The following is a 23,279-nucleotide window of genomic DNA, read 5'->3' on the forward strand; positions in this document are numbered from 1 at the left end:
AATTACATCCCCTCTCTGGGCCTCAGTTTACTCATGCATAAAATGAAGCAGTAAGGGGTGCCTGGGTGGCTCAGTCGGTTAAGCATCCGCCCTCTGCTTAGGTCATGATCCTGGGGTCCTGGGATCGTTCCCTATTCAGGGGGCAGCCTGCTTCTCCCTCTCCCTCTGCCACCCCGCGACTCACACACTCTCTCTCTCTCAAATCAATAAACTATTTTAAAAAATGAAGAGGCCAGGCGTGGCAATTGACATGAAAGCTCCCACTATCTGTGAGGGTGGGAACTGGAGTCCAAAGCTGGCCCTTGGAGAGCAGAAGGTCTCCTAAATCACAGGGAGACCGCACGGATAAGGCGACCTGGCCCTTCAGCTCGCGGCTCACTGCTCATAGGACCAGAAGTGGGGCTTTTTCTGAGGATTTTCAGAATTCTATCAAGGGCTTTAAATGACCCTTTTGAGTCAGACACCTTGTTAATCCACAAAGAAATGCAAGCCAGAAGTCCCCCTCCAACCAGCACACCTCCTGAGATGCTGCCTTGATAAAAGGAAGCCAAAGACCAGCTAGACACAGGACAGGAGGGTGGGCGGTAGAGGGGCTCCTAGGCATTTTTGGGGTCACCGAGTCTGCCCCCACTGAGGGCCTCTGCCCTTCCCCTCTGTTTTGCAGACCAGTGTTGCTGACACGTATTCATGGAAAAGCAGTAGGCTCAGAAAAGGGACATCATTTGCCCAAGATCGTTTAGCTGGTGGACACTGAAACCGGATCCAAATCCAAGTCTGGATTCAAAGTCCGGGTCTTTCCACCTCATGGGGCCTCTGGTGCTGCTAACTGTGAGGTCAGTACGGCTCCTCTCCACTCCCAGAGGGGACAGGAAATCCTGACAAAAGCAGGGAGCCTGGGGCTAACTCAGAACAGCAGCCAGAAACAAGTCAGGAGTCTCTAATTCCCTAAGGGATCCCCTTGGAGTTTTATCACACCTTGAAAAAGAAAGACCAGCTTTGCTTTAAAAGGTTTTATTAAAAATTGTACCAATTGATGGGGGAGAATATACACACACATACATGCATGTGAAGAACAGAAAGCCAAACATTCTATACAGGTTAACGAACAATGGATCCCCATTCCCCTCCCTCTCTTTCCCTGTCTCTCTCCCAGAGGCAGAGTGCCTAGAACCCAAGACAGCTAATCTGGGCTGAACAAAATGCTACATTCTCACTGGGTCTCCCCCTGACAGCCCCTGTGGACCCAGGGAGGGGATGGCCCGCTGGGCGATGCTCACAGAGCAGGGAGAGGCACCGGTTACCGGTGCAGAGACGGGGCGGGGAAGACTCGGCTGCTGGCTCCCAGCTCCCATGGCCCATAAGGCTGGCTTATCTGTGGAAGAGCTTGGCTTTCTGCGTTATTCCCGTGAAGCTCCAAGTCCCCACAGGCTGAGGTGCCCCCCTGCCCACAGTGTGCCCAGGAGGCTTCGAAGGGCTGACAAGTTAACCCCTTCCTGGACCAAGTCCAGCCAAGGTCCAGCAAGGACCTGCCTGTACCCAGAGGGTCTTGCAGCTTCTTGCAGCCCGGGCTGAATGCTGATTCCCAGAAGCCCCACAGAGCAGTGGAGTCAGAAGTCTTTTTGTTTTTGCTGCTCTCCACTCTCTGTAACCCCTCTTCATCAAGTCCACCAAATGACACAAGCTTGCCAGCTCTCACAGTGCTTGCTCCTTGCTGACCAGGGCAGGCGCAGTGGCTCCCCAGCCCCCACTGGGCTGGACCATCACAAATAATACTACCCACCCCCACCCCCCACCACCTTCGATGCCCAGGCTGGAACCACCCTTGGATGAGCCTGGGCCACTGGGGACAGTGAGACAAGTCAGTTGGGCCCCTCAGAGTGTTTGGAGAATGCCTGACACGTAAGCTCTGGAAACGGACTCACACCCCTCAGGGCTTGGGGAGGTCACTGGGAGGTGATCTTTCTCTCCCTTGCACTGAGCAAGGCCATGGGGACGGCTCTCCAGCAGCCCAACACCTGAAGCAGGCAAAGGCAGGTCCTCCAACTCACTAAGGGAGTCAGATGTCTGGCCTGGTGGGGTTCTCTCCCTAGTTCTGTCTACCAGCTTCCAGAAACTCTAGGGTTCTGAGTTAGAAGGGCTGAATATCAGGCTTCCTCCCTTCAGGGCCTTTCTATAATGAGAGGGAGGTTTCCAGCCCCTCACCCACCCCTCACCCTCAGCAAACCACAAAAACTCCACAAGTCTTCAGCTGGTTACAGGTCAGGAGCTGGGTCAGAGTCTCCCTCCCTCCAAATCTGATTCTCCACCCCCTAACTAGAGACGGCCAAGCTCTGGGGGATGGGGGGTGGGGGGTGGGGGCTTGAGATGAGGGAAGGGGGCCCAGAGGGAGGGATGTGTCTCCTGAGGCTGGACTTGAGGAATGTTCAGAGCAAGTCACCAGGGAGGGGGAAGGGGCCAGTCTAGATCACTAGGCCAATTAAAACCAGCCAGCCAGGAGGAACCTCTCTCCTTCCAGGGGCTGTTTACCTCCTGTGTGTTTTGGGGGCAAGAGAGAAGGAGGGGGGTTTTAAATTGTGCCCCAGCTTGCTTAGGACAGTGAGTTAGTTCCTGGCTTCCCATAAGATGGAGACAGTGCAGTCAGATCACCATCCACCTGGCCCCAGGCTCAGTGTTCAGGTGGGCTTGTCAAACTCTGGGCTCAGTTTCTTAGGGCAGGCCACAGGACATCTTACCTGGGCCTGGCAAGATCTCTGAAGCTGATGGCTTTGCCTCTGCACTGAGACCCCGGACCATTTATTTGTTCTCTCACTCAGCTCCAGTGGGAAGTCTGCTAAGTGGGGTTCAAAGTGGCTAGCAGAAATCATCCTGGTTTTCTTGTGTGCCATTTGGAATACACCAGCAGCCTGCCTGTCAAGGCCTTGGTCCAGGAGAGGGGAAAAATGGCACATGTCCAATGCACATCCGAAAACAGAGTGGAGACACGCAAAGAAGGCTGGATTTCACAACGGTCAGCGTGTCCCAGAGCTGGTCTTCACCTGTTCCCTGGGCTCCTCCTTGTAAGCAGGAACCCCTCTTCTTAGCAGACAAACCATGGTATACACCCTGAGAATAGAATTCTAGCCAAGAAGAGGTAATACCTCCAGAACATCCAAGCAGAAGAAAACAAAGGCTAATGTACAGTCTGAGGTCCTACACCTCAGGGCCACTGGGAGCCCATATGGCACCTTCGTGCAAATTAGGAAAGGCACCCCTTCTTCTGAGCAGACATAGCCCCAAACTAGGGCATATAGCCTGGAGGGTAGAGCATGAGCTGAATTTTAGCTTCCATTACCTTCTTCTGCAGGTGCCCTTATGCAGTGAACAACCTGCCCAACTGTACATCCAGTAGATGAATGCTTCCTGAAGACCTCCTCTCTGTAGAACTGGAGGAGCTTGGGCTTATTTAGATTTGAGAGCCTACTTGGACTCCTCTGATTTCCTTGGGTAGCCCTGAGGTCTTCTCTGCCCACAGAAGCCACCTTTTCTTTGGGCCTTGCTTCATGTTAGCACCAATGTTACCTTTTCTTACATAGGCAAAAATTATAATTTAATTTCTACGTGTCTGGTTAACAGATTCCCTGTGTCTTTTCAGATTCCCCGCATCTGCTATCAGAGCTGCCAGCCTGGCTGCTTTCAATTCTCTCCATTAGTGCCACAGCGGGTTGAGAAGGGAAGTTCAGAGGCAGCTATGAGCCCACTGAGCTCTGGAGCACGCCCTTCTGGCGTCCCTGGAAGCTGAAGGAAGCCAGGAAATGTGTACCCAGCTTTGACGGTTCCACACTCTAACCATTGTCTGTCACTCTAAAAGACAGGTTTCAGCTGACAAAGCCATGGTGCTGGCTTCTTCCTGTATCCCACTAGGTGCAGAAAAGGAATGGGGAGAAGCGGGAGGAGGTATGTTGTTTCCAAGGAAACCAAGGGCACTGGGTTCCTCTCGGGCCGATTTTCACAGGTGGGATGGCCCCCACGTTCCCCAGCCCCGCTGTAATCCTGCCCTTCGTGCCCCAGAGTGCGCAGATAGAGGGGAGGAAACCAGTCTGTTGGCTGGGTCTTTTGAAAGAAGAGCTGACGAAGGCACAAGCTGCTAGTTATGGCACGTTCCTTGGCTATTTGGCTCATCCATGGTGGACACCCAACCATCCTCAGGCAGCCAGAGGTAGCAGGGGTCCTGCACCTCGGGCCCAATGCTGGGCTTCTGAGCAGGAGCAAGTAAGACTCGAGGCCTACCCAGAAGTTTGGTTCATTTTGCGGCACGTTTGAGGGGTCCTTGGAGAAACCCAACCCTCCCTGAGGTCTGCTGGAGATGACAGGGGCTGGGCCAGAATCCCTGAGCCCTTGGGGCTGGCACTGGCTGGGCCAAAGGAGAACCCAGCTATGGAGCTGGCTGACTGGCCTCGTGGAAGTTGCCATGCTCAGCTGGAAAGCCCCTGGCCAAGGCCCTGGGGAATGAAAGCAGTGTGACTGGCAGATCCCGGGCCGTCCATGGTGGAAGGCTGATAGCGTTGGCGGGACCAGGAGTCTAATCCAGTCTCCTATTTCTTAACCAAGCCGCTGTGGGAAAACTACATCCACTGGCTGGAGAACATCACTACCTGGTTATCTTTAACAAGCACTCACTGAAGACTCGACTTGTTAGAGCCCTTGGGAAGTCCCACACCACAGACCTATCAGCCTCCGCTTCAACAGTGTTTGACAAAGGCCCTCATTCCTGGTCGAGGTCCTGCACGGGGAAAGAGGTCCCGCGGGGGTTTGTCTTATGTACACGGAAGAGAAACTTGGCAAATGCAAATGTAAAACAGCAACAATCAACTTCACAAGACACAGTGTCAGTCCTTGCTGATGTCCTTCCTGTGGTGCCCTGGACAAAGAGGGCGGCCCAGCCTCACCTGGGACCCGCCCCATTCCTGTTCTCATCTGCGTTCAAAGCGAGGTTATGTAGGAAGAGAAGGATCTGCCACCACACCCGATTTTGGTTTTGCTGGTGCTGAAAAGGCAAAAAAAAAAAAAAGTTAATTCCTAAAAGTAGCCTGTAGCCTCCACAACTCCCAAGTCCTTATCATTCCCAATAAAAGTTTAGATCGAGGTTGTCTGGGGGCAGCACTTTAATCCTATCAGGACAGCAAACTGGGGACAGGAGGGGATTGGAGTAGGGGGGTGATGAGAAGAGTGGCGAAGACGGAGAGATAGTTGAGTTCTCCAAAAACAATGGCAGTTTTAACATTAAAAAGAAAAGACCAGGCTCTTTATGCACTGTGCACAAGAGGATTAAACTTTTTCCCCTGCTTGCTGGATTTTCCAGAGTTTAGCCAAGTGCTGCTTTTAATCAGATTGGCTCCTGAGCCCCTCAAACCTCAGCTGCATGAACAACAAACTTTCTTCAGAAAGAAAGAGAAGAGGTGCCCCCCTTGCTCCCCCAACTCCAAAGTAACACAGAGACCAAGGGGGAAAGGGGGGGAGACTCCATCTGCAAGTGATTTGACACTGTGAAGGTCAAAGGGTTAATCTTCAATTTAAACCACACTGCTGAGGCAGCAAAAATCTGATTTCATCCAGTGCAAACACGCGCATACACAGAGACACACACACACACACACACACACACACTTGTGCGCCCGCCCTCTCTCCCTTCCCAGCATCTCCAGCTCAGTGCTGCCCTTTTTATAGCTGCTCTTGACAGTAAGCCATAAATAATCCCTCTTGGAGCACTTTCCTACTGACTGGAGCCAATTAAACGTTAAGCAAGAACATACTTAAAACAAAAACAAAGAATGCACACTACTCTCTGGAGGTTATCCCAGGTCCTACTGTCAGGCAGGGAAGCTGGGGGCAAAGGTCAGGGGTCAGGGGCTCACAGGACTGGGGCTGGGGCCCTGCCCACACAGGTACCCTTTCCCAGGGGCCAGTGGAGCTCCTCCCCCCTCCACCAGAGGGGACTGGGGTGCTGGAAGAGGCGGTCTTTGTTCTCTCTTTGTCTGCCAGGGCAGGAAGACTGGATTGGGGCCCTCTCCACGGGGTCCTCAGTGGATAGGGGAATAAAAAGCCAGCACGCCAGAAGAAGCCAGCAAGGGCTGGACCTGGCTCACTGCAGCTTCCCGGTGAACTGACAGCAGAGCCGGGCCCTCCTTGGGCTCTCTTTAACCACTGCCCCAGCCCCTGCCTCTCCTATGAAGAGGACAGGCTAAGTCAGGGGCAGAATGAAAGTGAGTTCAGGTCGCCTGCACCCTCGGAGCTTTGTGGGGGCAGCTGGCCTTGGCCTCCTGGACTTTGCCCCAGGCAACCGTGCAGGTTCTGTGTTCCTGCCACCCCCCCCACCCCCCCAACCCCCCCGCTGGCCTTGGGCCACTAAGGTGGGGAGAGGTGACCTGCAGACTGAGGCTGATGTCAGGGCCCTGCTGAGGCAGGTGAAGCGAATGCCTCCCTCTGTCTGGGGCAACAGCGAGCCCCTTGCCCCTGAGGAAGGGAGGCTGGAAAACCACCCAGAAAGCTGGAGCCCAGGCCACTGCCAGGAGGGGAAATCGGGGTGTGCCACAGAGGAGTCCTGGCAGACTGCTGCAGGAGACTGATGGCTTCCTTCTGTTTTGTAAACAAAGATGAGTAAAAAGAGGAAACACAGCCGGCTTAACAAAATCTGGTTAGAGTAAAGCAGCGTGAAAAAGGACTCAGCTGCAAAACCTGAAGGCTCTCAGGCCTGCCTGCAGCAGCTGGGCAGGGCACCCCTCCTCCTGCTTCCCACCCCCAGCTGCTGCCCAGGACAGGTGCAAAGGTCATGTGGCGGAAAATCCAGGAAAAGATTGGTCCCCAGAGAGGTCCATCTGCTGGAATTCCAAGTCTTCTCAGGTGCTTGTTTGAAAAGACCAAGCACCAATAACAACCACAATCATACAAGAATAGTAACACTGAGTGTGCCAGGCTCTGTTCTGAGTGTTCTACATCCTTGCTTCTCAAAGTGGGGTCCGTGGACCAGCAGCCTCGCCATCTCCTGGGAACTTACTAGAAATGAAGATCTACTGAATTGGAATGTGCATTTTTAACAAGATCCCAAAGTGACTTGGAGACATATTAAACTCGTTTGGCCATTCTCAACAGCCCTATGAGATTGTTCTATACCATCATCCCCATTTTACAGATGAGAACATTGAAAGAGTTCAATAACTCAGCTATAAGGCTACCAAGTGGCAGGGACTGGATGAATTCCAACCTAGCCTTAGAGCAATGGTCCTACCCATTATCATTATTCTCTGAGTGCCACCATACACCTTTTTTTATGCCAAAGCAGACCCTCTCTCCTCCCCTTCTCTAAATTGCATCAAAATAGCCCAATAGCCAAGGAAGGGAGATCATAATTCTATGGTTTTCAGCCTGGGCCAATCCCACTTCTGGTCTTGTTGGGAGACAAAGGCAGGCCACACAGGCCCACTGTTGGGAAGGACGCAAGCCCCATGCATCTGCCTGTGACAGGCCTTGGGGTGCATGGATCAGCAAGGAAGGCTCCCTGGGCTGGGAATCAAAGGACCTGGCTGTAGGGAGGGGCTTCCCACCAGCCTGTCTGTGAGTCCTCACTTCCCTTATAGAGAAATGCAGGCACGGTATGAGATCAGTTGTTCCCCAACCTGACGGTGTCACAGAATCCGCTGACATGCTATTATAAATATGAAGTCCCAGGGTTCCACCCAGACCAACTGGGTCAGAATCTCCAGGGAAGCAGCCCAGGAATTTGTACGTTGAACAAATGCTCTGGGTGACATTTTAATTATCTATTTATTTATTTTTAAGGTTTTATTTTTTAAGTAATTTCTACACCCACAATGGGGCTCGAGCTCACAATCCAGAGATCAAGAGTCACACGCTCCACTGGCTGAAACAGCCAGGCGCCCCCGGGTGCCATTTTAAAAATCAGAAGTAACGTTTATGGTATATTTTAGTCATCAAAGTAATACATGTTAACAGTGGAAAAATTGGAAAACACAAGAAATGAGAGAGAAGAAAATAAAATCACTTGTGATCCTATAGCCTAAAGGAAAACATTTCATGACTGGGTCTTTTTTTTTTCCTCAGTCTCTTTCAATCTCTTCCCATCAGAATAATGACTTGGCCAAGCCCGAGGTAAACCCTGCCCAGGTGGTTCTGAGGCAGCCAGGCCACAGACAGGCATTTGGAAACCACTGAGGTGCTTCCCAGCTCTAAGGTTTGTGATGTGAAGTCTGTCATCCACAATTACCCTCAGGATTACAACTCCAAGCTCCAACGGCTGAATCCAGACAGCCTACTGGAGGGTCTGGCTGGGTCGGAAGACCAGGCTGTCTCATCAGGAGTCAAGCTGGCTGTGTGGCAGCCACAAGACCAGCAAGCACACAGCCTGGTAACCGGTCCTCAGTCTTAGGAGCCCCTGCTCTGGGCACAAGCAGATGCCACACAAAATTCCACTCAGCCTTTTCTTGCCACAGGTCAGCCCCCAAAAGGCCCTCTTCCTCAACCAAGCTGCCTCATACCAAAACTATCAACAAATGCCCTGATTACAAGGAACAACAATAAATACAATATTGAAAAAAAAAAATTAAACAAAAGGGCCTGACCAGAAAGGAAAGAAAAAGGACATGAAGGGAGCCCGATGAGAGAAACAGGAGGAAGGAAATCAACATTCAGTGAACGGGATGAGGTACACAAAGACACCCAATCACCACGGAACATGGATGCTTTTAGCAGAAGGTGCAGAGGAATGCGGGAGGAGGAGGGAAGCAGGAAAGAGTAGGCTTGGCCTCTGATGCTTAGGTGCTTGGCAAAGCACGGGACACAGAAGCTGAGCTGAGGGAGTGCAAAGCCCCAGAGCAGTGCCCAGCTTGAGCAGCCTTCTAAGTCTGGGAACCTGCAAAAAGTGGGGGTTCTAGGAATGCACAGTCAGGGTGCCCTTAGGGATCAGGAGGTTAAGGTACAGAGGATGGGAAATTGCTGGGAATTGAAGGTTACACCAGAAGGCCTCCAAATGAGAGTTGAGAGGGTAGGACCAAGCCATAGGGGGAAAAAATAGAGGTGAATGCTCCAAGAGAATGGGATCTGACATGGTGGATAAGAATATCCTCTTCATGGGCGCCTGGGTGGCTCAGTCATTAAGCGTCTGCCTTCGGCTCAGGTTATGACCCCTGTGCTGGGATCAAGCCCTGCTCAGCGGGAGGCCTGCTTCTCCCCCTCCCACTTCCCCTGCTTGTGTTCCCTCTCTCAGTCTCTGTCAAACAAATAAATAAAATCTTCCAAAAAAAAAAAAAAAAAAGAGTATCCTCTTCAGTTAAGAGAGCACAGATAGGCATTGGAAACCTCAGGTTCTTCTTTCTCCAACCCACTTTCTTGCTATGGTCAGAGCACAAAGGTGATCAGCTAACAAGGGCTTGAGTCACCCCCACTGTGTACAAGGCACAGCAACTGAATACACAGTCACATGTCCTGTGTAATGGGTAGTGCGCAGGGGCACACAGTAGGTACTCATCAAGTGTACACTGGGCCAACTACAGAAAAGTCAGCCCTGCAAGATAACCCACTTGTCTGAAGCCAGCAACAACTGATGTCTGGCCAGGTCTAAAGATGTACTTGATGTGATAGGATCAGCCTCTTGCCTAGGGAAAGGCCCAACTAGTAAAAGGCTTTTTCTTCTTCTTCTTCTTCTTTTTCTTTTCTTTTCTTTTTTTTCTTTCTTTCTTTTTTTTTTTTTTAAGAGCTGGCTGTGGTGTCTGACAAAAATCAAACTCTGTTTCATCCCACGTGGCCTCTACCCTCAGCACAAAGAGTGTTCCCTCCCTTCGCTGGATAAGAATCTCTCTCTGCCTCTCTTCCATTGGATCCAATTCACACCCTCTGGGGGCTTTTGTGTGTCACCCGTGTTCCAGATGCTCCAGAGAAAGCTAATTCACCCCCGAAGAACTAGAGCAAAGAGCAAGCCAACACTGTGGCCAGGCTTAAAAAGAACCCTGCCAGTTTACCAAAAACAGACAGCAATTTATAATATCTCATGCCTTCCTATTTCCCTTCACAAAGATCTGGAACACAGAAAGTACACGTTCTGTCGATCCCATTGTACAGATGGGGAGGTAAAGGCTCGGAAACATTCCCCCAAGCATGTTAGATGGGGGGAGGTTATTCTGACTTCCGACTCCAGAGTTAGGTTTTTCCAGTAAAATGTTGCAGTGTGTTCATTCACATCATGGCAAGTAGCACTAACTTTTCAAAGAGAATAGACACTGAGCCACTCCCCTAGTGTGTTTAAAGACATTGTTTCCAGATCATTAACTATTTAGTAAGGATGCTGTGGACCAGAAAAAAAAATAAACCTTCCAGAGGCAGAGCTAACTGAAGATCAAACAGAAATAAAGCAAAAACTGCTCTGAAATTATAACTTCAGATCATGTTCTGAAACTACACTTGGTTTCTTTCAAATGCAGAATTTCCTATCCCCTGTTTTGCAGGGAGCTGTTTTCCCGCCTCTTTCCCTTAGCCATCATAGTCCAAACCCACCCTGGCCGAGGCTGAGGGAGAGAGCCTCGCCACTGAGAACAGGAACACAGAGATAAGAGAGACGTCAGGAAAATTCCACTTGAAAGAAGTTGAGAAGATGTTTTTGTTCAATTCAGCGAGCTCTTATCACCCAACTAAGCGCTTTTATCAAGGACCCAAGCTAAGACTTACGAAGGATACAAAGAGGAGCAAGATGTCAACTGTCCTCAATTATCTTACAGTCTGAACAGAAGACAACAAGAGCATAGAAGTAAGTTTTATGGGAGACAGAGGCAGGTCAGGGCAGTGAGTGGGTGCTCCCTCATGCTCCTATCTTCTGGGGGGTGCCTGGAAGCAGAGACGGGTTGTGGGAAGACCACAGTTTGAGGATCAGTCAGATCCACATGGCTCTTAGCATAGCCACTTAGAGCGTAACTTGGGCATGCTGTCTCCTCTGTGTGCCTCAGTGTCCTACAAAATGGGGAGAACAGGATCCAGAGGTACGAGATTACTGTGGTGATCTAATGAGAGACATCCACGTAAAGCAATGTGCCTGGTTACTGCGAGGAGCAGATCACTTCCAGTGGGGAGGACAAGGAAACCTGTGCCCCACTTAACCTCGCTGAGCACTTCCCTCAACATCCTCTCCCTCAGAGCGCCTGCCCCAGGAGTGCTAACTTCTAAACAGACTTACAAAGTCCTGGGGAAATCCCTGACTTTTCACAATGAGATGGGCCAAGACAGCTAGAGGCTGCTGGGCTTAGAATTCCAGGCTGCCAAGTGAGCAAGGGATTCTGAAACTCACAGGGCAGCCTCTTGTGTTCCGTGGCCCACTGGAAGGCTTCTGACCCAGAAGCTAGAGGAACGAGTGATGTGGCAAATGGAAAAGAAAAAAAAATATCCCTGGCCAAGAGCTTCCTTAGGGCAGCCAGCAGTGCCACAGGACGCGGAGGCCACTGGCTGCCATGATGGTAACACCCATCTCTTTCTCAGGGAAGAAAGGGTAGCTCAGGGCCGGCTGGGTCTCAGTGAAAGACAGGAGGGTTTTCTCTAATGCAACTGCAGGCCACTGGCTCCAGCCACTGGGGGCTGGGAGACAGGGCTGTGTGCGCCAACCTTATTCCCAGAGCTTCTGGAGGCTACAACTCCTAGGGCCCTTCCCCAACCTCCCACAGGAATGGCTCTGGCTCCATCAGCCTGACAACTGCTCCATCGAGCTACTGGACAACTTCTTCAGAACTCAGGAAGGAATCCTGGTGTGTGTGCTCTGGTGGAAGGTAAGGAAGACAGGGGATTGAGGAGTGGCAGATCTGCCATGGGGCTCCAAGACTGTGGAAAAGGAACCCCCAAAGCTCTGACTCCCAAACTGGAGCCTTGGCCGCTGGCTGTTCTTGTCCTGCCCAGGGCCAGTTCCCTAGCCAGGACAAGGTAAGCTAAGCATGGAGGAAGGCTGGACTCTCCTCCCTACCACATATACTGACTGTTCTCATTCCGGTCATGGAACATGCCTTCTTGGTTGCCAGACCTGATCAAAGGACAAACCAGAAGGTTTTCTTCATCCTTCTTTTCTAGTGCCTCTCTCAACTCCTCCTCCCATCACCCCCCTTCTCCCCTAAGGAGACAAAAAAACAAAACAAAACAAAACAAAAAACAAAAAAACCCCACTCCCATCCCCCAGGCCTAGCTTGGTGAGGAGGGAATGAATTATCCGGAACTACAAGGCCCTTCTCCTGGAAGAGAGAGTAGTCAGGTGCAAAGTTGTGTGGGGAACTCGGCCTCCAGTCAGCCACGCTGATGACTCAGAAGCTAAATATAGTGAGCGATATAAACAGAGCCAGCCACAGAGCAAACACAGGGCCCCCAAGCCCCGGCCTGGCTCTCACGCACAGCGGCCCTCCACAGCCCCTCCCCCAGCCTCACTCTTCCCTAGACACCCTCCTAGGTAGATGTCCCACTGCTGGAACAGAGGCTGGCCCCACAGGGACCTTCTCACTCTGAGGTGAATCTCTGGGGCTCCTGCCCAGGGCTGCCACTTCTAGGGCCTGAACAACCTCATTAGCCACAGTCTGAGCCCCCAAAACCACTCAGCAATAAGGAGGGCAGCCCAAAGGGTCAGGAAGCAGTCAAGGGCCCCCTAAACAAAGGATCCAGGCTGTTGGCAGATGTAAACACCACTCTGGGTACAACTTCTAAGCAAGCTCCCTAAGAACTATAAAGGCAGGTCCAAGCAAAATCCTAAAATCATCTTTTGGCACATTTCTCCAAGCGTTAAGCTGCCCACACCTTAATAGTTACATATATTATAATCTCCACCAGGCTTTTATATCTGCTCTGCTAGGTAAGTATTAGAAATCGAGGCTCAGAGAAGTTAAATGATTTGCCTGTAGACAGAGAACTCATAAGTGACAGAGGTGGAAATTTGAACCCAGATCTGCCTTTAAGTCTAGGATCCTTCCTGTGATATTGCCACAAAAAATAGTTTTTAGTGAGTGGCTAACGTTTTCCTCAGATTTCATTTTCCAGAGAGTTTAATTACTACTCAGGGAATTTCCAAATCTGACTATTCAGAATGAAGCCACTCCTGGTCCAAGTGAAAAAGTCATTTCCAACTCAAAGAATTCCAGTGCTCTTGTAGCTTTGCTCACTCAGTGGTCTACAGTTGCTTTTTTTTTTTTTTTTTTTTTTTGAGGATTCTTGGCTTCTTAACATTGTTCTCATCAATTTCAAGATGGTGCCATTGGGATAGGAGACATTTCTAAGAGGAGGAGACAGCAGCTACTGTCCATTCTTAGGCCCATGTTGGAGGAGACCATGGCAAGGGGAATGGAGTTTCTACTAGAACCCACACCTTCTGACCCCAGCAACCCAGAAACACAGTGAGGAAGCAAACTTGCACCTGTTCTTTGCTGTAGAAGCTGGACAGACACAGAAATACCAGGGTGCCTTCACAGAGCCTCAGTGAAGGTAGGTTGTGATCAGCAGATCATCACAGGTCACCTGCTGCAGAGGAACAAAGAGGAGAACATTCCAGGGGCATCTGGGTGGCTCAGTCAGTTGAGCGTCCAACTCTTGATTTCGGCTCAGGTCATGATCTCGGGTCATGAGACTGAGCCCTACATTGGGCGTGGTGCCCAGAGCAGAATCTGCTTGTCCCTCTCCCTCTACCACTGCCCCTCCACTCTTTCTCTCTCTAAAATAAATAAAATGTATATATTAAAAAAAGAGGGGAACATTCCATTCCCAACCCTATCAAGGAAAGATGGGGTGTGTGACCAGGTTGGGAAGGGTTTTTATCTCAAAGCACCCAGCCTCTGACTCTCTTGCTGCTTTGGAGACCCACAGAGCCAACAAAAAGCACCTCACGGACATTGATCTTCTGCCTTCAAATTCTTGCCTTTCCACCCAGAGGAGCCAGACTGAACTGATCGCTAAGAAGTATGCGGTTGGCAAAAAAACTGAGGTCCAACATCCAGTGACATCTACAACATTTTGAATTGGGGGTCATGCTGGTATACTCAGTTTGCCATAATGCCATCCTACAATGCACTACCCCATCACAGTACCCCCACCCCCTCGGCTTCACGTCTCCTAGGAAGAAGTTTTCCCCTGACACAGAAAAAGAGTAACTGAGGTCCGTAACTAGGGACCAAAAGCAGACACTCACACTCCCTACAGGACTCAGGGACCAATGGCCATTGTCTGGCCCTGGGACACCAATCCAGGTCCGAGGAGAAAGGAAATAGCCACGCCCTCTCAACACCTTACTGCCTCTTGGGTTGTATTTCCTGGCTCCCTAAACTTGGGGATGACCATCCTTCTTTAAGGAGAAAATATACAAGGCCAAGGCCCACAAGTGAACAGCTTGGACACCGATTTCTCTGTGCAGGGCAGGTGGAGAGGAGCTCAGGCAAGGCAGTGCTGCTAAGGAGCAGCCTGACAGGAAGCGTGGGAAAGGCACGTGAACTGATGAGGGATGATCAGGCTTCTAGACAGACAACAGGAGACCCGCATTAATGAATACCTACTGTGATACACCTGGAACTTTCAGTGGCATTTTCTCACTTAATCTTCACAATAATGTTCTGGGGTGTTAGCTCTAATTTACAGAGAAGGAGCTAGAGTTGACAAGGTCAAGGGCCTTCCTGATGGCTAGTGGGTGGTAGAGCTGATGTTTAAAACTGGGCTTTCGGACTTTGGACTCAAAGCCTAGAGATTTAACCCTAAACCACTTTCTTCCTAGTACCTCGGTGTCCCTGCCTGCAGAGGAAGGGACTAGGAAAAGAAAAGAAAAGGATATAGCAGCCACAACAGTACTTTCTAGATATGAAATATTAGACTGCGGTTTATGTCATAATCAGGGTCAGAAAATGACTCACTTCTTAAAGCTAGCTGCTGAAAGTTCCTCTGCGTGCCAGTGACCTGTGGCCATTATCCTAGCCCTTCCTGCAGGATGAGGTCCTGGATAAGGTCTGTGAGCAGGGTTAGTGGGGAGGACAGGGTTAAAAGCAAGAGGATTCCACAGACAAAAAGCCTGGTTCTTTGTAATGGAAAATTTGGGAAAACCTGCTCGGCTCTGGGCTAGAAAGGCTTAGCCACCCAGCCTCCTGACTGTGAGACAGGAGTAGACAGCAGGCAGGAGGGTAAGGGACACAGGGACACAGGGAACTCAGGAGCCAGCAGGGGTGAGGTGTAGACCACCACAGAGGAGATTTTCTGAGCTTCTCCTTTGGCTGCTGCTCTGTCCCTCCTCCCAGGCTGGGATAGCTCTAGCTGATAGTTTGAAAGATACCCTCAAGAAGGGAGCCCGGGACTGGGGGAAATGGTGCCAAGCAACAAAGAGCAGGGTCAGCTCTTGGGATGAGGGCTGCCTCCTCCCATTCAGGACTGAGTCATCAAGAAAGGGTGCTGGGCTATGTTCTAGTCCTGTCTTCCCAGACTGCTCCCAAGCATGGGCGGCGGGGTGTGTGTGTGTGTGTGTGTGTGCTCATCAATGGATATACGAATGTTCTGGGAAACAACTGTTGAGAGAGATCAGGTCTCTGATTGGGAATGAAGAAAGTTGCCTTCCAGACAGCCCTCTAGATGAATCTGGGAGAACCGCAGCCACTGTGCCCTCCAGCAGCTCCAGCATCGGGACTGGAAGCTTTGAGCTGGTCTCAGCCATAGGCCTATACGACCAGGCTAGAGTGAATGGGGAGGGAGGAGGCCAAGAGATGGAAATCCGGAATCAGTGAGCCCACACATGGAATGAAGAGGATACTCGAAGCCAAGTTTCCAGAAAACAATCAAAGGAGGGACCAGGGACTGGAGTGAGGGGCCAACGGAGGAAGCTAGGCTGCCTTATCACCCAAGCATAGGGCCCCCCTCTCTTCCAGATCACTAAGGGACTGGGAGAGCCAGCCAGGACCAGGTCTGGCCCCAGATTTCCCTCAGAACTCCTTGGCAGAAGGTGCTAACCATATGTAACCCCCAATGGTCTGTTCTCAGGTAGCCAAAAGATGACTTCTCTCTCCCTTGGCATTGGCAATGGTTTGGCCCTTGAGTCAAACCTACTCTGATCACCTAAAGTCACCCATCTAAACTCAGGGTCTGCCCAATCGTGATGAGTTATTCATTCTCTTGACTCCAGACAGACACACACACACACACAAACACACAGCCCGCTAGCCAGGATGGCCGCCGAGGCAGGGATTGTGTTCATCTCCAGGTGGCATGCCTTTGCTTCTGTGGTGGTTGTTGGAGCATGGATTCAGCCTTGGGCCCTTCTCCCTGCCTTGGCAGCCATCCAGAAAGCCAGCCCAGAGAGGAAGGGTTAAGTGCCCAGAGGCTGGCCCAGACAGTGGCTGGCTGCAGAGTGGGGCTCTTCAGCTTCCAGCCGTGGCACGGAGGGCTCCCCCAGCACGAGCCTGCCAGCCGCCGCCTTTGTTGATGGACTGCCACATGCTCGGTGGACACGCAATGCTCCACCCCGGGGGGGGGGGGGGTCAGTGCCAGGCTGCATGCCAAGTGCCCGGCCCCAGTCTGGAGAGACTCTCCGAGGTACTGCTCTCTTGAGTCCCAGGTCCTCATTCCCAGACACAGACAATGAGGAGCAGCCTCCCCAGCTGGAAAGTGTCAGGTTACAACCGGTTCCACCACTTTCCCCCATTCAGGCCCATCCCTCAGCCTTGGTTGGCCTTGGTTATCCGGTTCCCACCGCACCTCAAGTCAGGCACCCCCCCCCACCACTGTCCAACTGTCTGTCTGCACTGCAGCAGCCTGAAAATCTTCCTCTTGGGGTCTGGGAGGGACAGTCTCCCAACCTGGCCTCAAGCAGACACACTGTATCACACAAGGCTGGCTGCAGAAAGCCACCCCGTTTCCCCAGGAGAGATGGTAGCGCTTCCTGACAAACCGCTGGACAAACCGCTCTTAGGAAGCCTGAGCTCAGAGAGGGCAGAGAACCAACTTGGAGCTCAGAGATGGGACTCACAGTGGCCAAGGCCAAAACTCTGGCACCATCTCCATGGGGCCTGGCAGAGACGGAGTTGCTGAGGCAGTTCCTAGCCCCCAGCCCCAGCAGACTCTCCCCCACCCCGCCCCAAGCCCCCATGCCTACTTGCTGCATGTGAAGCCGATGGAACTGGTCTGCAATGCACTGAAGCTTTCGGGCAATCTGTACCTCTGCTCGATGCTGCCACTGCCCTTCAGGGGGCTGGTCCCCGAGGGGCAAGCCTGCAGGGAAGCTGGCAGGGAGAGGGAGCCGGTAGCCAGCATTGCCTGCAAAGACAGAGGGCCCACATCTCAGCGTTCTCCACAACTGCACCATCCACCCTGTGCCTACCACTCCTGGCTGAGGCCTGGGGGGCCTGAGGCCTTGATCAGGCACACTTCCAGATGTGGATAGCCCGACCTGCCTGCTGCCCAAGCATCTAAAACCCAATGCTCAGCCGGAGGGAAAGGTCCTAGGTTTCTTCACTCCCAGGACCGGGGCAAAAGGACTACTATGTGTGCGGGAGCCCGCCAGCCTTCTGTCTTTATTTACCAAACTATGCTGGACCACAATTTATTTTTCATGCAGTAGCAGGTTGAAGCTCTTCTCTGGAAAAGCTCCGGAGGCAGCTCTCCAGAGTTCCTGGGTTGAGCAAAGCAAGGCAGGAGAAAGAGAAAACCAAAATGTGCCTTCACTTTTTCTTCCTGGCTGGTCCCAGGTCCTGAAGCTCTGGGCAGTGGTGCTAAAACTAGGGAGAGAAAACTCCTTAGACCCACTGGATAGCTAAGTTCCTCTCTGGAGGAGCCCTAGGCCAGACCGCAAGACCTCAAGACCAGCGCTGCGCCCTACCCAAGTGCTGGCAAGCGAGCTGCCGCTAGGGGTGCCCGCCCGCCTCCTCCCTCTGTTCCCTCTTCCCTGCAGCCCGCCGTATCCATCTTCCCCGCCTCCCCAAAGAACTACGGGGCAGCTCCCTCGGGAATAACTGCAGGGTCTCCTTGATAGGCTCCCTCAGACCTAGCAAGACAGCCTCCGAATCTTTCCCCTCCCTCCATAAGCTATTGTGCTAAAAGGAGAAAGCGGACTGAGTGTCTGACCCTGTTCCTTCACCAGAGGAGGGCACATTACTCATAAAACCAACCACTTAAGCCCACAAATGAAGGGGTCTTGTCTGATTGAGCCTTGCAAACTGTCCTCCTGCTGGCATTGAGCCCCAGCAAGCCTAACCTCTTTCTCTAGTTCCCCTTCCAAGCACAGAAAGTCCCAAGTGACACCTTCTGCCTTCAGGAACCTTCTCTTCCAGAAAGGGCTGGGTTTTTCCCTTCGGTGTCATCAGCGAGTCATAGATCCCCCAACCTTCTCTGGGGACACGTTGGCCAATGTATGGAAGACATATCACTCCCAGGAACACAAAAGGATGTCAAGCCCAAGGCCTAGGTACCCTCTCTCCAATCCCAAAAGACACCATGGCCCCAAAGATCCCTGCAGAAAGGGACAAAAAGGCAGAAATGATGGCATTGCCACTTGCCTTTCTTGGTGCCCGAGGAGCACAGGTGAAAAGCAATACCAAGCAGAGAAGCAGAGTGACAAGAGTCGAGGAATCCATAGCCCCTGTTGTTCAATTTGGGGAAGGAAATAACAAAGTGCAGGTCTGAGGAGGGGAAGTCCCCTCTTTTCCCCCAGTCTCTATGGGAGGAGTCTTGAGGCTAAGTGCACTCACCATAAAAGAGTCGCTGGGGTTCTTCGGTCACCCCACAAGGCAGCATGACACCCTGACTCGGGGAGGCCGGACTGAGGGTCTGGGTGGCCTTGTCTTCCTGGCTGGTGGGTCGAAGCCCAGGGCCACAGCAGTGGGTGAGAGGGAAGAGATGCAGACGGCTAAGCGGGCAGTCCAGCTGGCTCTGGGCAAACAGGTCAGCAGAGAGCAAGCTCCCAGGCTGGGTCCCCGGCTCCCCATCCTCTGGCTGGAACACGTCATCCTCCAGCTCCTCCACACACTGAGGCGGCTCCATCTCCCCTGTTAGGGTGCAAGGCAGGCCTCTGGGATGCTGCTCCTCCCTGGACCAAGCCTGAAGGATTCTCCTCCCCTTTCTTCTTTCCTGCTTCCCCTTCTTATCTGGGGAAGCGAGGCCAGGTACTGAGAACAGACAACCGGTGATAAAGTACTACCACGGCCTCACTGTCCAAGGGTGCACCATACCTCAGCCCTGGGCACTCCTAGAGCCACCCCCCGCCTGGGCCTTTTCTTCTGACCCAGGCTGGTTCCGGTCACGAAGTCTGACTGCTGTTGACTCTGAGCAATAGCAGGGGTATGATCGACTGCTCCAAGCATGCAGGACACCTGGAGAAATGTCAACAAGACTAGACCCTGCGAGTGGCTGTGGGAGGGCAGAGGGTGCTGTGATGGGCAGTACACACCACGCTCACAACACACACACACACACTCACTCACTCACTTCCCTGAAGAGTAACCACCCAAGCTCTCATCTCAGTCTGAGCTGAGCTCTGGCTGGGCAGCAAAAAAACAAAAGCCAGCAATCCTAGGGCTGCCGGGGTTCCCTCCAAACCCACTAAGCCCCGCCCAGCTGCCCATCTACTCTGGTCTCCACCCCCTGCTTGCTCAACACAACAAACAGGCTCCACGGTGTGGTAAGCGTGTGTCCTGGGAGAGAGGGCAGAAAGACCCAAGTTAGTCCATGCCCTCCCAGCACAGCAGCAGCTTGGCCTAGAGGGGAGGTCCAACACCCCACAGTGTGGCCAGCCTCCCCCAGCTCGGCCTACTCACTAGGGCCCATGACTTCAATCTTCTTTCCCCACAGCCTACCATTCCTGTCAGCGCTGAACCTGAGACTGGTATAACCTTCCTCACAGAAGGAAGTGAAATTCAGCCCTCTTTCTGTGACCTCACTCACTGCCTCTATACTACTCAGGTTGTGAGAGGAGTTTCTTGGTGATAAAGAAGTTCCTCTTGCTCCACCTGACAGCTCTTGGAAATATGAGCTAGGAGCCACCCAGCATCTTGAGCTCCCAACACAGCTACACACACACACACACACACACACACACACACACACTGTTATGGTCCCTGGGGCAACAGAAGCAGCAGCTACCTGAATGGTTAAGGATACAGAGATACTGTTTGTCACTGCCAGATTCAATTAGAGAGCCCCTGGGAATTCTGTCTCCCAGTTCCTTGCCTTTGAAGAACAAGCCAAATGGTCTGTGGGTTGGTAAAGTACTTAAAGGAATCTCACTTAAATTCAGAATCTTGGCTTCCCTAAATGCGAGCTGTCTCTGAGGTGCTTGCTTCAACCCTCTCTCCATCCCAACAAGCCCGTGAGCTATCTCTGATCCCATCTCTCCTCTCTTCCCTGGTGAGTGAGGAGACGCTGGCTGGGATGGCAAAACAGGCACATGGTGTTCTTTGGAAAGTGTTTCCCAAAAGAGGGGAGGAGATCTTCAGCTCATCAGCACCAGGAAACGAAGTTTCCGGTTAAAAGGACCAAGTGCTGTCTTGCCAGTTACCTGGCAGGGGCTCCTCGCCTGCCCTTCAGCCTTCTCTCTGCAAGCTGGCAATCCCAGCCTAAAAAGGGGCCCACCAAAGCGAATCACAAGCAGCAGTCATTGTCTTGGTTTTTCCTTTGAAGCCTGTCACCTCCCCTCCCCCTCCCAGCAAAGCCCCAAAGTTCAGCCCTTGCCTGGACTGGACTGGACTGGACTGTGGGGGGAAATGCAGCCATAGGGTGTGTCTCTGCAAGCCCTGGGGACCCTACCCATTCTCCACAGGAACTGCAGGTGGCTCTTCTGTAGGTGGGAGCCTCTTAAGGGGTGCTGGGCAAAGTCAAGGGTAATCTGGGGTAGGGTAAGGAGACCCTCTTCTCCCCTTTGCCTGAGCTGAGGAGGTCATGTCCAAACTGGTAGGAGGAGCACACTTCTTGAGAGCACAGCCTGGGAAGGCTTTATTCCTAGCAAGGGGAACCAAAGTCCGCTGGAGCCACTCCAGACCCCAACGGCTGTAACAAGGATGCTGAACTTAAGACTCCTCCTCCCAGGAGAAGACAGGAGCCAGGCACTCTGAACCTCTATAGGAGTTAAAATCTGGGAACGCACACATAAATGCATACACACGCACCCACACGACACACAGCAGACCTGGGTGACTCCAGGAGAGAGTCTCAGCCTCCGAGTCGTGATGCCAGGGCTCCGCGCCAGGGTCCAGCGTGACGAGCACTCAGGGGCTTGGCGCCCAGACTCAATTGGGAAGGAGGGAAAGAGCCCAGCTGTTAAGGAGAGGAGCCTTCAGACTCCGCAGGGAGGCTGGCCGCCCCCATAACTCCCTGTCCTACCCCAAAGTCAGGTCCAGAGGCCCGGCGGTTCTCGGTTCTCGGGAGCCCAGGTCTTCTCAGCAGTGAACCGCAGGTTCCCCTGCCCACCTGGACCCAACTCCTTGCTGTCTGAAATGCTGCTACCCCCAAGTTCCCTAGTGGAGCAGCGCACCTAGATGAGGGTTCTGCACCCCGTTCCCGCACCCCAGCGCTCCAGTCCTTCATGGTCACCCCAGACGCCCGCAGCCCAACCCTTCCCGGGCCCCCATGCGCAGCACAACTCCTCTCCCCACTTCCCCGAGGAGGTGCGATCCAACTCCGCCCGGTCCCCGGCCTCCCGCGCGCTCACCGGGCTGAAGCGGGTGGCGGGAGGCGCGGGCAGGGGCGGCGGCGGCAGCTGGCTGGCTGGCGCGGGAGGAGGCCACTGTGCACCGCGCGGTATTGTTTCCAAAATACGCCCGCTCGGGGCATCCCGCAAACAGCTGATGAGGCCCCGCCTCCGGCGCGTCACGCCCACGGCTGGCCAATGGCGAGTGGAGCCCCAAGTCCCGGGCTGGGCGGCTGCCAGGGACGGTCACGAATGTACGAACCTTCCCTCGGAAACGTTGTAAGGGGCCGAGCGAAATTCCGGCTCCCGTCAGAAACGCAATTGGAGCGCCATAGTCCGCGCAGATTCTGTTCCTAACGCAAACTCGGGAAGCGGCGGAGAGTCCCTGAGTCCTCTCTACTAGAAGGGAGAGAGGGGGCGCCAAAGTGACTTTTGTCTTCTCTTTCTCCGGAATGGACTGAATAATTACCGAGCGTCCAGAAAGGGAGGGGAGGAGGAGTCCGGAAGCATTTAGACGCGGCTGGCTGTGTCCACCGAGTGCAAGGTGCGGGCCCTTGGGGATCCCGGTCTGGTGGCAAAGCACCCTCCCGCCTGCTTAGCGCGTTAGAAATAAACTCCAGGCGCAAATCTGTAGGAAGCATGAGAACACGTGCGTCTGGCGCTGTTACTGAGTGACATTCAGATCAAACACATCCGAAGGGAATCTCATGTCCTCTTCTTGAGTGGGCGTGGACACTTACAGAATAAGTATCTGGCTGAGGAGAGGAAAGATAAAAAATGCAGGGGCTGCTTGAGCAGCTGACACCCATCCTGTTTATGGCAGCATCCAGAGATGTGTCCCGCAGATCGCGTACTATCAGTAAGGGAGTCTCCAGGCCATTTCACAAACAATTACTGAATACCTACATTGTGCCAGATACTGGGTTAGGAGCCAAAAACCAGGTGCCTGTCCTCAGAGAGCTAACAGTTTCCTCCCGGAGGAAGACTTGAAAATAGCGGAATGCCGAATGCCGCATGAAATGTGTTAATTCTTAGGAACAATGACGGCTGGAAGGTGGAGAAAAATTGAGAACGCATTCCATTGGGGAAAGCTTCAGGGAGATCGCTTTTGAATTGGGCCTTGAAAGATGGGGGAGTTTTTCAATAAGGAAGACCAGATAAAGCAGCCCAGGCCAGGGGCAGCAGAATAAAGAACTGAACTGGACAATCTGTCTTGGGAGCAGGGCAGGCTGAAGGAGGGGTCTTTGGGTGCACCCCAGGATTTGGGAAGGGCGGACATAGACAGGTGGATTCAGGTCTGAATACATAGGTGTCCCTGCAATGCCAGGCTGGAGAATCCGTACTGGACGCAAAAGGGAGCCAGCAAAGATTTTTATAGAAGATGAGCGACTTGACCAAGCCTGCATTTTAGGAAAGATAAAAATCAGTGAGAGCAAGCCAGTCCCTGCAACAGACGAGGTGGTCAATGATGGGCCTGACCCCAGGGATTGTAGGGACAGACATTCCTCTGACCACCAAACTGCTCTCTCTGGTTGTAAACTCAGACAGATTTAAGTTAAGTGGACTTGGGACTCTTAGCCCAGAGGAGCCTGAAGTCTCCTTGCACCTTTCCCCCTACCCATTCTTTCCTTAGCTCCCT

The 23,279-nt window shown here is 52.6% G+C and overlaps 1 protein-coding gene across 6 annotated transcripts; it reads right to left on the reverse strand.

Annotated features, from left to right (window-relative positions):
• Window positions 1-995: 995 nt before the first annotated feature.
• Window positions 996-21,771, reverse strand: BMF (Bcl2 modifying factor). Of its 6 annotated transcripts, none has more exons than XM_046009232.1 (5): window positions 21,662-21,771; window positions 21,140-21,267; window positions 18,708-19,004; window positions 17,117-17,277; window positions 996-5,023 (listed from the first exon to the last, which is right to left on the reverse strand). In XM_046009232.1, exons 3-5 carry the CDS (start codon window positions 18,997-18,999, stop codon window positions 4,922-4,924), a joined length of 555 nt encoding a protein of 184 aa, XP_045865188.1. In that variant the 5' UTR covers window positions 19,000-19,004; window positions 21,140-21,267; window positions 21,662-21,771; the 3' UTR covers window positions 996-4,921. The 6 variants fall into 6 exon arrangements, with proteins under 6 accessions (XP_045865188.1, XP_045865190.1, XP_045865191.1 ...); XM_046009234.1 differs by having other exon boundaries at window positions 18,708-19,328; XM_046009235.1 differs by having other exon boundaries at window positions 21,120-21,267.
• Window positions 21,772-23,279: the final 1,508 nt, after the last annotated feature.

This window comes from Meles meles, chromosome 6 (genome assembly GCF_922984935.1).
Source record: "Meles meles chromosome 6, mMelMel3.1 paternal haplotype, whole genome shotgun sequence".
NCBI classification, from domain to species: Eukaryota; Metazoa; Chordata; class Mammalia; order Carnivora; family Mustelidae; genus Meles; species Meles meles.